Source organism: Nannobrachium achirus, assembly GCF_963921795.1.
Source record: "Nannobrachium achirus genome assembly, chromosome: 6".
NCBI lineage: Eukaryota > Metazoa > Chordata > Actinopteri > Myctophiformes > Myctophidae > Nannobrachium > Nannobrachium achirus.
Window position 1 is genome coordinate 33,110,478 of NC_137815.1, and position 18,570 is coordinate 33,129,047.

Here is an 18,570-nt window from a genome sequence, read left to right on the forward strand (position 1 = left end):
AAGTGATTGTGGAAGCTTAAGAGGCGAACAACTTGAGAGAGGGCAGAGTGGATGGAGGAAAGTGTCTGGAGTGATGGCAGCCGATAGTGAGACCATCTGCAGAGCTTGGAAACGGTGACACTGACAAAAAGGCAGGAGGCGGAGCTGGAAGTGGCAGACTGAGAAAGCTATGATTCTCATTAGGAGTGACAAGGACGGACAGGATCAGAAATTATTAGAGGACCGACCCAGGTGCGGGTGCAGTGAGAGTCATGCAGGTTGCTGGAGTGAACGAGGAAGATGCAGAAAACAGAAGTAGATGGAAACAGGTGATCTGCTCTGCTGATATGCAGACTCAGTTATTCGTTATGTGAAAGTCCTATCTGACATCATACCCTTTTATGCCCATACATGGAGATCCCTGTCTGTAGAACCAGCAACACAGATATGGGCTGTCTTGGCCATCTGTGGATTCTGTTAGTGTGGTATGTGCCCCATGTGGCCTCCATACATGGGCATTTCCATATGAAGTCCTGTTAGATATGGGCTTAATATTGATGACATCAGGGAACTCCATATATGGGCATAAAAGGGATATTTTTAGTGTGACATCACAGTGACATCAGAGCATGATGTCAGAGCGACAAACCCATAGAACCACAGTGTCAGGCGTGACAGAGATACATACATACGGACAAGCTGTGACCGCTCACATACTAATCTGCGACCTCGCAATATGGGTAATGTTTTATTACAACATCACTGAGTTTTAGACCCCAGTCCAATGAACAAAGAGGTTTCCTCTATTTTCAAGGAATGTTTTGCAAAATGTTTTATGATCACTGTAGCTATGGACTAGTTGAACCTCAATATTGCAACACACTGGATGCATGCCAGGATTTAGGCCTCAAGGTAATATTTTTACCTATTTCTTTCTTTCTTTTTGTAAAAAAAAAAAAAAAAGGGGGTCTTCAACATGCCTTTGCATTTAAAGGGGGGCTTTAATACTATAGTTGTCCATGGGAGGGGAGGGCAATAAATACCTGGAAATTATAAGGGGCGCTGGGCATTAGAAAATAAATGATGTCCCTGCATAGAAGTTGCTATCCCACAAACATACGCAAGGTGGTACTAATTAGCCCAACTAAGCTGTGCTCTGCTCTGCTGTGCTTACATGAAGATTCAAGTGCTTATGTTATGTAATGATGCTTACAGTATGGAACCATGTGTTTATAAATACCCCGTAACTATAGCTAGCCTACTGACCAACGAAATTCCGAATACTTTTCAGTGTAATAAGTAACGTACAACAACAGTACATGACTTTCCGATAGGACCAACGTCCCCCATGTTTGAAGGGCGGTAGTTAATATACAGCCTCCCGCCCTCTCCTCTTCTTGTCACAGCAACACTGCCCATGCCCACTGGACCGTCGATACTTATAAACCCACTCGCACCCACACAGACAGAGACAGAGACTGCAAGTCTTTGGCGGCATTCACTCATTTTATAAGAACTTTTTAAACGAAGATGGCATCCGAAAACCTGGAAATGAACGGCGATGCTGACAGAGACGACGGCGAGATAGAGGTAAGAAGATATACACAGTCACACCACACCACCGAACCCGTTACAAAGGGCATGGTGCCCCTGCCTGCCTTGTGCTTTTCATTGACTAATTTATGTCCTCATCCGGTGTTAAGTGTGGAATTCTCACATTACTACCCGTCGCAAACACTCGAAAAATGCTGGAAATCGGCGACTATATGATATCAGCCTCTCTCAAGTCATGCAGCAGCTCAGCCATCATCATCTTCTCTTCACGGTTTCTTTCGGTTTGATGATGACCGGTGTCACACTGAATAAGTAGGCTATAACCATGAATGAGCCTATTAGTAGACCCACTGAATTTGTTTTGTTTTACCCTGGCCTTGCCTATTAGAATAGTTTGGGGATAAAAGTCGAGCATTGTCAATTTAAGTCACACAATTAGACGAGCCAAGGCTATATTGTGAATGTTTTACCAAAAGTTACAAAGTAACTTAGCTAAGTGCTTCAGTACACAAGAAGTGTGTACCCTTGCTTATCTACAGTTATGCGTGGTGCCTGGTGGGTTCAGATTCGTGATATAAAAAGGTAATTATAGCCTATAGCCCTATAGGGCCATTCATTTTTAACACTAATGATTCCATGGTCATAAGTGGCGTTGTAATTAAATAGATCTACATGTATGTATTTATTGATTGATTTAATACTTTATTAGAAGTTAGCATAGGAAAAGCACAGGACAGTACACTTCAAACACAAGGTCTACTAATATGATTTAAACCCAAGAAAGCACTAGGCCTATGGCTTGTTTACAGGTCCCTTTGTACTTAATTCATAGAGAAGAATATATTAATTTTGTTGGGCTTATAGGTTTTAGCAAATGGGTGAAATTCCACCTGTAGCAATGTGGTAATACACTCTTGTTCGCAGACATCCCAACCCCCTCCTGTTTTCATTGATAATTCCCCTTAGAGCCTGCAATGGTATGAAGGCAGATTATCCTGGACAGTATGAATGCACCACAATGGACCACAAATATTTCAATGCACATGTTATAGACCAGTTATTATTTTTTTGCCCGACTGTTCATTCATGCATACAGCAAGTATTAGGATTTACAATAGGATTTACCTTTGTAATACCAAGCTATAGTGTGAGGAGTATGTCCAGTCCACAGACACGCACGCACGCACGCACGCACGCACGCACGCACACACACACACACACACACACACACACACACACACACACACACACACACACACACACACACACACACACACACACACACACACACACACACACACACTTCACTCCAAATTTGAACTGTAGTGGGAAGTTTGTTTTTTTATGAATGGGGAAGCTTGTATAATTTATAAATGTCCTGTTAAACTTTGTTTAACATCATTCTATTTGAGAGGGGGGGGGGGGGGGGGTGACACCTCCCCCCCCCCCCCCCCCCCCCCCCCCATGCACTTCTGTATGTGTTTGGCCTTCCCCATAGCTTTCCAGTTTAGTTGAAGCATGGCCCTGCACCATGTTATTGTGGGACTCCCTCCCTAATGCAAGGTTTGGGATTGCTGTTGCTTCCTTTCAGAGCACGTCCAGTCCATGTGGCATATCTGTAATGTGTTGTGTGTATTTTGTATTGACTATGTGGTTTTGTAGCAGTTGAGGATCACCAGTGCAACTTGTAAATAGAACAAGCTGTTTTCCCCCTATACATGTGTTTGTGAGAGGAGGGCTAGATCATTGGCAAAGTCAAAGACTTCATGGATGGAATAGAGAATCCATCACATTCCTCTCACTATGGTGAAAGAAATGCAAATGCCACATCTCCAGTATTCACTTGATTACGTTTAGTTCAATGTGGTATCAAGCACCAAAAATAGCTGACCTCCAAGCTCACAACGCATTGCAACATGTCGCAATGCGGCACGTTGTGAGCTTGGAGGTCTGCTATTTTCGACATTTTCACCGAAAGGCCCTTATAGAAATGTCAGCCCCTGCCTCCTAACATTTTCTGCACGTCCATGCTCGTTATGACGCTGTTTATTGTGGGTCTGCGTCAATATGCCAACGGGCCGGTATGCCGACGACCTAAACCCAACCTTAACTCTTAACCTCAGTAAAACTAATGCTGGTGAATGCTAACCTGCCGACGCTGGTAAGTAGCTAACCAGCCGACGCTGGTGAGTAGCTAACCAGCCGACGCTGGTGAGTAGCTAACCAGCCGACACTGGTGAGTAGCTAACCAGCCGACGCTGGTGAATAGCTAACCTGCCGACACTGGTCAATGCTAACCTGGTGAATGTTATCCTACTCGGACCAACAGACCCTCGGAACTATGAGCGGACCCCGTTTATGATGAGGTTGGTTGATTAATAATGTTGATATTACACTTCCCCGGCAGAGTCCAGATTCTACTGCAAAGCTACTGATTTTGTTCACACCTGCATGCAGTGCAGGACAATCCATTGTAAAACGGTTGGAGGATGTTGAGATATGAGATGATAAATGGTACCATAACTTCAGAGGATGTTTCCAAGGCTTCAAGGTGGATGCTATTGAAAGCCTTCTGGAAAAATCTAAAAGTTGTCATTGATTTTCCTAAGAGCGAAGCTGTGGTCTGTGCCCAGCACACCTTCACATCCGCCACTAGCTCAGTGGTCTTGTGGTCGAAGTGTTTGTCGTCCCCCCAGGGTTCGAGACTAAGGGACTCCCGACGTCCCGGGGACGTAAAAGTATATATTTGTGATGCAAATTAATCTCCCCTGGGACGCAGACGGGACGTAGAGATTTTTGGAGCCAACGGTGCATATCAATGTCACTGCTCAAATGGTGTGCAAACTCGCAGCATGAGACACACAGAAAATAAATATGATGTAAACAGAATGTTTAAGAAGTTTCAGGTGGAACTTAGTTGCTAAAATGCTACGCTATTTGAAGAGGTTACCAGCAGAATGAGGTAGAGAACAGACTGTCAATCTGGGTTACAAGTTACTAGTGGAAAATAGCCGATCTACAAGCTGTGGCTGAGAGATAAATCTTACCATCCCCTTTCCTTGGAAAATATTGCTGCGACACAAAGAGTAACGTTGGATATGATTTGGATTGTGATATTAATAATGAAAATGTAAAGCGGAGCGCGATGTCGAGCGGAACAAGCGGAGAGAAACGAGACGGTCGAAGGATGGTTGCGTCTAGCAGCGGTGGCGTGAGGTTCGAAATGGAGGTGGAGGAGGATTTGGAAAATGAAAGAAATGATTCGGAAGAACAGAGAGCGCGTAGGAATGAAAAGAAAAGAAAGAAAGGACCGACGTCAGAAACTTCAGAAAGTGAAGACGAAGATGAGAGTACTGTGGTTGGGATGAGAGCGATGACAAAAAGGGGATTTTTAGTGACGCTCAAAAGATTGGAAAGTTTGTTGAGAAGAAAGTGGGCCGTGTTAAGTCAGTGAGGATCAACAGGAGTGGGCTGGTGATTGTTGAATGTAATGACAGAGACCAGGCGGAGAAAGCAATGGAGATTATGGCTTTTGATAAGATTGTGTCACTGATAGTGGCGTGCCACTATCAGTGACACAAGATCAATTGCAGAGGTGGAATGAGTCTGTAGAGCAAGAAGGCTGACAAGGTATGAGGGGGGAAAACAGGTGTTTTCCAAGTCAGTATGTTTGACATTTGATGGGGACTTATGGGGACTTATGACGGATATATGCTGAATATATGAGCTATCGTGTCAGGCCTTATGACTCATAAGTTCTCTCATAAGTTATGAGAGAGCTCCGTTAAGGTGCTATTGTTGTCAACAGTTTGGGCTTGTAGCGGCGATATGTAAGGACAACAAAGTGTGTGGGAGGTGTGGAAAAGAAAGTTGCAAAGGAAAGTGTAAGGAACAAGCAGCAGAGTGTTTGTATTTAATAGTAATACTAATAGTTCTGCATTCATTTATTATTTTTTATATTATTTTTTGGGGACGGATTACATTCATTTGGGGACGGTTAAATTTGTATTTGGGGACGGTCCCGGGACGTAGGTGAAAAAAGTTAGTCTGGAGCCCTGCGTCCCCAAATCCTGCTTGTTCATCTCACTGTATATCATGTCTGATGTCATTCGGTGCATGATGATCTTGCAGAATATGTTCTTGGAACTGACAGCAGTGTAACGCGGCCCTCCAGTTTTAAGCATTCTGATAAGAGTGCTTTTCTTTTGTACTTTAACGATCACTCCTTTTGTCCTGTCTGATGGTATCTTCACTCCAGATATCAGTGGAAGGAAGGAGGATGTTTATTGGCAGCCAATTCTGCATGAGCTTTTAAGAGCTCTGCATTTAAGTTCTCAAGACCTGGGGAGTTCCTGTGGTTTGTTACCACATGAACCCAAGTGTCCCTATTCTGGGAATATCATAATAGGCAACCATTGAATGAAAATAGGAAATTACAAAATAGCACATCTACAAGGTCAATAGCAGATCTACAAGCTCATGGCGTGTTGCAACGCAACATGTTGTGGGCTTGTACATCGTCTATTTCCGACAAAGTGATTTTGTGTGTAGAGGGAACAAAGTAGGGGTCCCCTGGGTATAGAGCCCAGGGGTCAACGAAGTGATGTTTTAAATGATTAATAACACAGGTCCATGCATAGTGATAAAGCTACAGAAATTGCCCCTTGCAAATAAATAACTGTTAGGCAAATGACTGATGGGACTCAAACACAGACACAATAGAGAGCTAATATTGTACTGTTGCTGACATTTTCACTAGGGACACCTGCAGTCTCACCGTATGGAAGAAGACTTCCCTTCTGACCTTGTTGTAACAACCCAGGTCGAATGGTACTTACTTCTCGTTGATAAAACCACTTTGTGAAAACTCAGGACTCTTACAAACAATATGTTCCTCTTTAAATTACACCACTAAACACTTTCAATTCCTCAATTATTATTATTTTTACAACTAGGGCTCTTTTATTAGTTCATAAAAATGTATTTGTTTATTGCTTTCTATCGTTTCCGGGATTTTTATCTTTTCTGGATATGGATTGTAGAGTTCTTGTTAAACGCAGATTACAATTTAATACCAAGTGAAATTAAGAAATCAATTCTCTGTTTATTTTAATTATATTATTTGTTTAATGTAATATGTCATCCTTAAATCATACAATGGCAGTTTATTAGCATACATGACACTTTCAACCTGGTGTCCCTATTTTGGGCATTTTTTCTCTTGATTTACAGCTGATTTAGTTGCAGCTTATTTCATTGATTGAATACTTTATTACTACTACTACTACTACTACTACTACTACTACTTTATTAACAGTTTGCAAAAACAAGTACAAGAAATTACAGTTCAATATAAGGCCTGCTAAAGGGATTTTAAACCCAAGAAAGCACTATGGCTTGTTTCCATTTGGGTCCTTTGTACTCAATTCATCGAAACTCTTGGATGGTCTGGTCATGTCTTCCCAGAAAAGCAACCTGTATACCAAAGTCGGACAGGTTCTGAGGGGCATTGTCAGGGAATGTCTGCTGAGGCCACGTTGTGGCCTACTAATCTGTCAGGCAAGGAGCAAGATACCCTGTTGGACTCTAATGCAGGCACTCAGAGGCAGAGAGAGAGTGAAAACAAGTCCAGTTTACTTTTACAAACAAGTGAAACAGGAGAGAGGTGGGTGAGGCTAGAATCGTGGTCAAAGGGGCGAGGAGGGGGTCAGCTTATTATCAACTGGACAGTTTGGGGATTCAGTTTGAAGGGGTAAGGCAAACGGTTCAGGTCCAAAGAGCAGGTAATCTCTCTGATCAGGCTAAGGCACACATGGGAAAAGAGTATTGGTAAATCCAGGCAACAATCGGGGATCCAGATTCCAGAACGCAGGAGATTAGACAGAAAACAGATTATCTCGATGGGACGCTGCCTGCTGGCAAACGACACAGGCAGTAAACTGAACCGATTAGTAGGTGCTCAGTGTGTCATGAGGCTGCTAGTTATATACTGAGACTAGTCATGACTCATGAGTGGGGAATTGGTGGGTTTAGTGCTATCTCGTGTCTGGCATGATGCGATGATTGAAGAGCCCTCTCCCACTCCAGAAAGCAAAAGTCAACGTTTGACTGTTTACATCTCCCGGACGACTCAAAGAATCCCATTCCCTATTGTTATGTCCCAGTTGGTGGGCTAGGGAGGAGGGACATTAATATAATATACCCAAATGACACATTGAAACAAGACAGATGTTTCAGTGAACTGAGAGCTTTATTCAAAAGTAACTTAACTTGGGCTAAGGCTAACAATAACGTTTGACTGTCTACATTTCCCAGACGACTCAAAGAATCCCATTCCCTTTTGTTACGTCCCAGTTGGTGGGCTAGGGAGAAGGGACATTAATATAATATACCCAAATGACACATTGAAACAACACAGATGTTTCAGTGAACTGAGAGCTTTATTCAAAAGTAACTGGGGCTAACAATAAGGTATTTAAGTCAATGACTAAAACATACAGGTAAGATAAAGTACAATCAAAACCATCATCTAAATACATTAAAGAACTAACCTAAGCAAGAGATAAACAAAAATCCTCTTACATTAAATACAAACAGAAATTTCAACCTGTGGCACTCACCTCTATCCTAGTGTAAATAACAGAAACAGTCACCTACAGTATGTGTGTGAATATGTTTTGATTTGATTGATTGAATACTTTATTAGATGTTCACATAGGAAAAGCACAGGTCCACGAATAGGATTTAAACCCAAGAAAGCACAATGGCTTGTTACACATTGGAGTCCTTTTGTACTCAATTCATAGAGAACTGAAGCTGAGTAAAGGATACCCCGGCCGTAACTAATCTACCCTTCTGTGTAATACGATAGGCTATTCAAGAACTGAATGGTTAGGGTTTGGACTAGAGACTGGTGGAAGCATGGCAGGAGGGTAAGAGGAAGAACAAATGTGACTATACTAATAGATAGACCACCTAGATAGATAGAGCTTGAAATTCAGTCTTCAGAGGCAGCACAGTGTTATGTACTGGTGTGGTGAGAACTCAAACGCAGAACAACAAGGCAGGTAGAGCTCAAAACCCATGATTGTGTGTTTCAATAGGGCATAGCAGTGGGCATGGTTTACTGGTGCCACTAAATGAAACTCGGCCATTCATTTATCCCATAGATAGAGATTTACACACATATTTATATCAATTATTTTAAGCCTAGGATCAAGCCATCCAGGATCCTGGTGAATCATGACCATAAAACCTTTGATTCTGTGAAAACAAATGTCTGAATATTTAATGATATCATATAGGCCTACCACATTTAATTTGGTAAATACCCTTTGTTTAGCGGTTTTCTTTTCCTTTCTTTCACAGAACCAAAGATTTTATGGTCATGATTCACCAGCATCCTGGATGTCTTGATTCTAGGCTTAAAATAATTTATGTAAATATTTATCTCTATGGGAAAATGTTTTAGTGGCACCAGTAAACTACCCCACTGCTATGCCCTACAGATGAACAGAGTAAGACATCACAATCACAAACACTAAACAATGACCCAACAAGGACTGACTACAAGACTAATACATGAGTGCTGATTACAAATAAGATCCAGCTGAGGAACATATGAATATGGAACTAGGAAAACTAGACATGAACATGGCATCTATTTATTATTGATATTTTCACTATCTAAAAATGCTTTTTAAACAATAATAAAAAAGTTGCGGTTTTGGACGTACAAGGTTTCCACCCCTCTGTGACAATATCAATATGGGTTTTCCACACAATTGACCTCCCAGCTGGGATTTGAAAAGAAACATATCTTTGTTTGCTTAGTTTTCCATGGGAGGTCCAAAGTGATGGCAGCGAAAAACTACTCATTATTGTTCTAAGTCAGCTACTTGTTTATTTTAAAGCAGTGTTGTGCAGGGTCAGTCCACACGGTGCTCAGTGCTTATTACTGGCTCATGGTTGGAACCAAATGTAGAAAGAACAACTAGCATATTGTTAGCCTCATAGCATAATTGTCTATATTATATTTTTAAGGTTTTCAGGAAACAAAGTCAATTTGTACCTGCTTAACTCTATTCCTCTAACACTGCTGCTTCACCCTGCCTTATAGCGAATGTATATCATTGAATAAATACATCATGCATACTTCTGCTATATATCTTTATTAATGTCTCTAGATTTTTAAAGCCTCACTACAGCTGTATCAGTACCTCAATCACAGATGTAAAGCTGACAGGGATGTCAAATACATGAAGACCAAAACTTTAAACTTAGAATACACTGACCACGGTAATAAAAAATAAAAAAAATTGGGAAACAAAAGCAACATGTCACACACTAAAAATACTATATATTTGTTTAGCCATTTGTAAATCTGAGAGGGTACAAATAGGTTCAGTTTGTACCCTCTCAGAGTTACATGAACACTGATGATTTCACAGCACAGGTGCACTCATGTGTTGGTCAACCACAAGGACAGCTTTCTCTACTGGTCTGGCAGGCTGTCAGAGATTGAGAGGAAAGCTTGCACAGTTGAACCTCAGTCCTTCACGATGCCAACCTGGGGCACAACAAGGCTGTCCTTGTTATAGAGAGGTAGACTGAGCTCCACCCAAAAGAAACATACAGTGCTCTGCTCAACTCTGGCAAAGAGAGAGAGAGAGGTTTGTGTTTGGGTTTCATTTAGGGATTTACTGTGTGATGTAAGGTTTAGTAATGTTTGGTTTTCAGTTTTTTTTTTGTGATGTAATATAAATGGTAAATATTGCATTTATATAGCGCTTTTTATCCAAAGCGCTTTACGGAGATTACATTATATTCACCCATTCAGAAGTAATTAGGAGTTCAGTGTCTTGCTCAAGGACACTTCGACACTAACTCTAGGGGAGCCTGGGATCGAACTGGGAACCTCACGGTCCCCATCCGGCCACTATACCGGACACTCTAACCTTGAGCCACTGCCACTGTAGTTTTGGCACATAAATTGGCTCCTCTTTTCGCCACTTCGGTGAAAGGAAGGAAGCACATAACACAAATAATCGACATCTATTGTGTAGATTATTGTGTTTACAAATGAGTGTCTCAACACAAGTGTTACATGAGATCCCTCCCTGCTCTCATTGCCTTTCTGTGCCACTACATTTTTAGCGCTATGACAGTCAGTCAGTACACTGCCAAGAGTCTTGGCAACAAATTTTCCATTGTTTCCTGTCCCTGTCATACCGTATGGGTGGAGACTTCCCTTCTGACCCAGGTCAAATGGTAATATGCCTTCCAGAGACGGGGTTTCGCTTCTCTTTGCTAAAACCATTTTGTGAAAACTCAGGGCTCTTGTAACAAACTGTTCCTCTTCAGATTCCAGTAGAATCTGAAGAGGAATAGTAAGAGAAAATCTGGGGTGTAAAAAAGCAAAAAGAATCATAGTCTAAACATTTATTGTGACGGTCAAGGTCACACTCTCACTTCACCCGAAAACTTCCCACAAACTCTCACTTCCGCCAAACTTTTCCAAATGTCATTGTTTTTTCCCGGGGTTTTCGTACTGACCAGTGGTGGAAAAAGTACTCAAACGTTTTACAGAAGTAAAAGTATCAATACTGCGATGTAGAAATACTTTGTTACAAGTAAAAGTCCAGAATTAAAAATGTACTTGAGTAAAAGTACAAAAGTATTGGCATCAAAATGTAAAAGTACTCATTATGCAGACTGTGCTATTTCAAGTTTTCAAATGGATAAAAATCTTTTGAAAATGCGATGCATTGTGAACTTCGATCAGCTACTGTATTTTCAAATGTCCGAAATGTATTTAGGGCTGAAGTGGTTTGTATGTTTTATAATAATAAACAAAATCTACAAATAAATAATAACTAAAGTTTTAATTATTTAATTTTAGTGGAGTAAAAGTACAATATTTACCTCTGAGATGTAGAGGAGTTTTAATTAGAAGTAAAATTATTGGAAATTGTAAATATTCCAGTAAAGTAAAAGTACCTAAAACTGTATTTAAGAACAGTACATGAGTAAATGTGCTTAGTTACTTTACACCACTGGTACTGACACCAACGTTTCTGCTCAGGTTTTTTGTACTGACCACTAGGCCTTTCACAATTATTACATAATCGTCTAATTTCAATTATTTGATATAATCGCAATTATTTTGTCATAATCCTCATAATCGTTTCACATTTTCAAAAATAGTGGAAATAGCAGATCTAAAAGCTCACGGCGCGTTGTGAGCTTGTATATCAGCTATTTCCACTTTCAATGTTCTTTTTAAAGGATAAAGTTGTATATGTCAGTAATTTCTTTGTATATTTAGGTTATGTGTCATATCTATCTACCATGTGCAACTTCAAAGCCTAAAAGCCAAACAGAAATGTAATTGTCAACAACGAAAACACAATTATATCTTTAACCGCAATTATTTGAGTGACGATTAATCATAAAGTAAAATGTCATAATCGTGACAGTACCACTGACCACCAGTGTTTCTGCTCAGGTTTATCGTACTGACACCAGTGTTTCTGTCATAGACTGTAAAAGAATATGGACGGTACGAAGCCATTGGTTTCTATGCGGCGAAGATGTCGCTTTTTTGTCCCTTGTATGGGTGTCGCCATCATTGTTTGAATGGTACCCCCTGTGGTACCCCAGGAATCATAAGGAATGCTATTGGCTGCCAACGGTCACGTGCAACCGCAGGGATACATGGGAGAATGTTGTCGGAGCCTCCCGAAATACAGCACATGAAGAAGAACACAGCCGGCTGGTATCAGTTTAGTTGGCCACGCCCCCCGCAACTTTATCATCAATTTTAACTTTAATGGGACCATATTTGTACAAAACACATATCATGGTAATCGAAAGGCAGTTTTTCACTAGCGACAGGAACCATAAAGTATTTATGACGATGTTTATTAAGGTTAGAAAATCAAAGAGGAAAATGAATGGGGTCCAGTGGAGAACAAATCTTTTTGGTACCTCGCGGGGGGAAAACAGCGCAACTAGCAGCCAATCATGGGATCTTTCTCTTCCGGGAAAGCTTCATGAATAATCCAGCCAACAACACCCCTGGTTTCTGTTCAGGTTTATCATACTGACAACAGTGTTTCTGCCCAGGTTCCACCACGGCGGAGCCGCTGGCCAGGGAGGCTGGGCCAACGAGGACCTCTGAACATGAACCATTATGCCAACAAGAAGAGTGCAGCAGAGAGCATGCTGGACGTGGCCCTGCTGATGGCCAACGCCTCGCAACTGAAGGCAGTGCTGGAGCAAGGACCAGAGTTTACCTTCTACGTTCCCCTCATCACACTGATCAGCATCTCCCTCATCCTCCAGGTGGTGGTGGGAGTGCTGCTCATCTTTATTGGTGAGTAATGTATGGTGGTGCAGTGAGGCGTTATTTGGAATAACACATGAGTTCTGGGCAAACCCCGCCCATGGAAGCTTTTGATTGGCTGAACTGGAGCTAGGGAGCTCTCCTTTTTGTTCGCTTGGACCGCGCGGAGGTGCGACCACCTAAACCTAACCCTAACCCTAACCTTAACCTCAGTAAAACTATGCCTAAACCTAACCCTAACCTCAGTAAAACTATGCCTAACTCTAACCCTAACCCTAAACCTAACCTCACTGAAACTAACGCTCTGAGTAACTAACCTGCCGACGGGCGTGAAAACAAATGGCTCCGCCCAGAACTCATGTGCGATTCCAAATAACGCTGCAGGGAGTAATCAATGCAGGGTGGGAAAATAACCACATGAATGGTAAATGGTGCATGATAATGTTCTCCATTTGTGGTACAACAAAGTATATAAGTGGTTAATTAAAGGTCAGTAAATAAATCAACCTAGTGCTGGATCACTCCATATCAAAGAACTCAAATTAAATTCAAGACAACCCATACTCAGTTTGTTTCCTGTCTGTTTTATTGGTGCACTAAATGTAATTGTATTGGAATAATTAAGTTGTATTGGCCTCTGCCTTCCCCAGTAGCTGGATCTAACCATTGTGTTTTCTCAGGGGACATTATGCAAAATGTAAGTGATTAGTGTCCACTTTGGTGACTTGACTGTCACATGGCCTTTACTGATCAGTGTCATGATTGATATCATATCTATTACTATACTATACTAGGTGGAGCAGAATATGGGAAATGGGACAGATCCATGTTGATGACATGACTTTAGAGATACTGTGTACCACTTTGCGTGATTTTAGGGCAAGATCTGTGTCCAAAAATTTGATTTTGCAGAAATCGGCCTGATGGTGGTGCTAGAAGAGGGCCATGTGAGAAATCAGGTTGTGATTTGCCATCCAAGGAGTGTGTGTGCAAAGTTTGGCATCAATAGGGCCATAAGAGTAGGGGCAAAGGTGTGACGTGACTGACGGACAGCCGGTGGAGCTTTTCATAGTAAAACTCACTCTCCTAAAATGTGTCATCTTACATTATAAATAAACTATCTGTTGCAGTGGTCAATGTTTGAGTTTCTGGGTACAACTCTCTTTAGAAATGTTGCATAGTAGTTCAGAGTTTATCTTGTCACAGAGGGAAGTGTCCCCTCCTCCCCCTGTCCCCACACTGTCTTTATCTTTCCCTGACAGAGAATGACATTGAGTGTGAGGAGCCAAAGAGACAGATGTAGAGTTGTTCGTTGTTGATTCCCTCTGCTTTCAGCTGTTTCCAATTTCCTGTGTTCTCTCTATTATAACACCCACAGGGATTGGGGATTGTGTCATAGGCAGAGGCAGGGGGTGGGGAACGGGGGGGAAACCCTGAAAGATTCAGTTCAGTTCCGACTTCAACTTTATTGTCATGTACGTATTATATAATACAATCAAATACTTGTGCTCTGGCTCGCTCTGCCATAACACAACAGCAAGAGCAAAAAGCTGAGAACTAGACAGAAGCTCTGCTGGAACATGCCAGAGATGCCTAGCTAATTACTTGCAGATAGAAAGAACCTATTTTTTTCTTGCTTAATTTTGGTGATTTTGGAGTGTTTTAAGTTGCGCTTTGTGAGTTTGTAGCATTTTGTTTCTTGTCAGTAAAAACAACTTGCAAAGTGTTTACAAGTGACTGTTTACCTCGTTCCTATAACCCGAAGGCACAGCTGTGTGTTTCTAAGAGACATCAATCCCATAACCAGGAGGGATGTGGAAACCGTTTAGATCCCATAATCTAGAGGGACAGCATTGTAATTGGATGTTTGGTTATTGAACAACTGCTAGGCCATAATAAGTCTTATTATGACTTAGGTTATCTGATTCTCATAATGTGAAAGATAGACTGATTGTGTTGTACAGACCTGTTCATACCTGAGTGGATCTTACATTTGGCTACACTGCAACTTTAACAAAAAAACTATTGTTATTGCACTGGAGGCTACAACAAAACAGTTTTAATTCAGTGCATTGGTATGTGACTTTGTTTTGGAAAAAATGGAACGCTGGTATTTTTCATATCATCAAATGTGGGCCCGTTTTAAAAAGGCTTTGTCCCCTGCCATATGTAATCGATTGATTTGTATCATTTAAGGTGGGTGGTTTTGATTGACTGATTGAAGAATGTATTAGAAGTTTGCCTAGGAAAAGGAACAGTTTCATGACAGTACAGTTCACTGGTACACGGTCAACTAAAAGGATAGGCGTACTTGGAGTTTTTAAATTGAGATCCTTTGGGGGGCTAGAAGTGGGAATAAATGGAGTAAATACAGTGAAAGAAAAGAGGGCCAGCTGTCATGCCTAAAATAAGCACTTTAGGGAGGACCTGAAGCTAACAATAATGCTAATTTAGGTAACCCATTCCACATGACTGCTATAGATAAGGGAGCAACATTATTCTGAAACTCTTCCACTCTGATGAAATTAGCTGTGAGGACGTGAATTATTGGATTAAGGATCAACCTAATTATTTTGAGATTTATGCAACTTATTTTCGTTAGGATTTTAGGGGATATCGGGATTTTAGGGGTGTTGTTGTACCAGGAAGTGCAGGCATAATCAAAACGACTTTGAACATTGCCACTGCCAAGATTTCCAAAGCTCTTCTGTCACTGAATTGAATATTCTGGCTAGACGTTTTACGTTTTGATGCACCTTTGAGATATTTTAGTGCCATACTCTCGCCCAGATGAATTATTGTCTAGTAAGCAGTCTAAATAAGTAACTTCTTCCAATGCCTGTAACTTCAGGGTCACTTACTACCACTGTGAACCCAGGAGAACTCTCTCGTTTAGCATTAAAGTGTATCGACTCTGTTTTGCCAAGATTGAGAGGCAAAATATTATCTGTAACCAGGTACTGATTCTGTATACTTCTGCACTAAGCATTTTCTCTACCTCTAGTTTGTCATGGTGAAAGACTAGCAGAGTTGTGTCATCGGCAAAGAGGAACATGCTAAAATGACAGGCTGATTTCATGTTGTTGACATACTGTGTAGTATGTCAGCGGTAGCATGTAAGGTGGTGCATGAAACATGCCAAACCTGTCCATCTCTACCTGGTTCTCACATCTTTCTTCTCTGGACCAGTGAGGCATGTAACGACATTGAATTACCATGACAGATATTCACTTGAGGGCAATACTACCAACAACATGCTGTTCATACAAGACTCTTAAATGATTAGTCTAATAGCTCATCCAGGTCAGCAAGAAATTCTGCTTTGGTAAGCTGTTGTAAGCTCTCTCTTCTGTCTCATTTCTAAGAAATTGATGGCAATATTGTGACTAAGCTGAATTTGACTGACTTTCCATTTTGTCTCTTTTTTTTCCCAAAGTGAAGTGGAACTTGAATGACCAAGCCATGCACTACAAGCTGGACATCATGGAGAACTTCGCCACAGCGTTTGTATTCATCATAGTGGTTGTCAACGTCTTCATCACAGCCTTCGGCACACAGCGGCCTGCCAGCTCATGACCAACAGTTCCTCAATGACCCCCTCTCTTCCTCCTGTTCAACATTTCAAACAGGTGCGGATTAGAGGGGATCATACCATAGTTGAAATATGGACAATAATTCTTGTCTTCATTCTTAAAATACGATTACCATTTTTTGACAACGTTGTGTCTTGAAACAGGCGTATCTGTTATTGTGTGATACTTCAGCGCGACCCAGGCTCCCACAAGTCTCCAGCTCTGACGTTCTCAGTTGACTAAAGGACGAAACGATGATTTTGATGTGCCCATCAAGTCCTTTCATATAGATTTATAGTCTAGCCGACTTCTTTTTGCAAATGGGCAGTGGTGTAGTGGAGGGTATACAAGGTTATATGCTGTATACCCACTCCAGTTTTCAGTGGGTACTGCGTATAGAGCAATCAGTTAGTGTTGTCACAACATATATTGTATATACAGTATGTTTCAATACATTGTGACCGGTGTTTAAATACTTATTTGCCGCACTATGGATACTAGCTGTGGAAAAGTCAAGAAAACAATTTGCATTTTTCTCGCGCCACAGCAACATACACAGCAACAAGAAACGCTAGTTGGCAGAGCAATGCCAAATAATGATGCTAACAATACATTTAGCACATTTTTTGCTTTGACTGCTTTGAAACAGGAGTGTGATGATGATAATGATGATGATGATTATATACTTTTTTAAACACAGATCCTATGTTTTGTTGGTCATTTTAATATATTGCCTTTGTTTCTGTGCTGGTGACAATATTAATTACCCCTTTGGCTATTATTAATAAAGTATATCATCATCTTCGTCGTTGTTGTCATACACATTACTAGGCATGTTGAAAAGGGGCTTTTATTAAAGCTTTTTGGGTCTAAAATCTAAGTTTTTCTTGTTGCTGCTCTTTGCACTTTTGGAGACAATCCTACCTTACTCTTGCAAAGAGTAGAAACAACAAATACTTAGATTTGAGTTTTTTTGCATGACCTTTAAGCCATTTTCTTCAAGAGCACTAGCGTAGCGTGTTCTATGAGTCATATTAAAGATCATTCCTGGAGCACATATTTCACTACCTCTTTATGATAAGATATGATATAGGCTATATCAGAATAGCCTAATATCAGAAGCCTTTATTTGTACTATGACTCATGCATAGCAAGGATTAAAACACGCCTAAGAGTCCGGCACACTGGCTATCCGCGGGGTGAAACAAGTAAAGCCTTTTAATTTGTATTAATTGTTTCATGTTGTTTATGCATCAACTTTATTATACTTATCAAAGAGTACCTTCGTTGTATTTTACTCATCTGCCAAAAAGACGTGTTCCTCTCATTTCTTTTCTTTTCAAAATATGTGTATACCCAGTTCTCCAGATACCACTACACTACACCACTGCATAAAGGCATTCTATTGGACAGTTTTTATGTAATATTATGTAAAGGTCTGCACACTGTGGCTTAAAGGGCTACCAGTCCCAAAGCTTTATTCGATTAACGTTTTGGCGTTTTGTCTTCAGATTTTCAGAAGATGTTTTAGTCAAAACGATAATCAAAAAATGGGAGCCTTTTAAGCCACAGTGTGCATAATTTTATTTTTGAGTTGCTAGTGATTTTCGTTTGGTGCTGCACCTACTCTTCAGTGGATGTGCAAGCTTTGTATTAGTTTTTATAAGATCAATTTTATTACCTCATATGAGAACTCTTATCAAACTAAATAAAAAATATGCAATTTATTTAAGGCCTTGTATTATCTACATATCATAAGCATTCGATTGGCCTATACCATCTTGATGAATGCCTTAAAAACTGTGCTCAGTTTTAGTTTGAGTGTCTCTGAACCTCCTAAATATACCTTTGTTTTTTTATACATATGATTCCCAAAGCACTATTAGAACTCACCTTTTAGTGAGGTTTGTACTTTAGACCAGTGTGTGTCTACATAGGCTCTGTTTTAGGGCCTTCAGTGTTACTGCAGCTGTAGTGTTGATGGGGACAGCATCAGGAATCCTACTGCCTTTAGATGAGGCCTTGTTACCTGAGAAAGCAGATTTATTTTGAACAATGCTACACTCTAGTGGTCAAAGCTTTTACTGTTTACAGTTCTCAAACCTCAGTTATAATATA

The 18,570-nt window shown here is 40.7% G+C and overlaps 1 protein-coding gene across 1 annotated transcript; it reads left to right on the forward strand.

Moving 5' to 3' along the window:
• Window positions 1–1,447: 1,447 nt before the first annotated feature.
• Window positions 1,448–18,363, forward strand: ninj1 (ninjurin 1). The gene is made up of 3 exons (XM_080728647.1): window positions 1,448–1,569; window positions 12,661–12,910; window positions 16,317–18,363. Exons 1-3 carry the CDS (start codon window positions 1,510–1,512, stop codon window positions 16,454–16,456), a joined length of 450 nt encoding a protein of 149 aa, XP_080584773.1. The 5' UTR covers window positions 1,448–1,509; the 3' UTR covers window positions 16,457–18,363.
• Window positions 18,364–18,570: the final 207 nt, after the last annotated feature.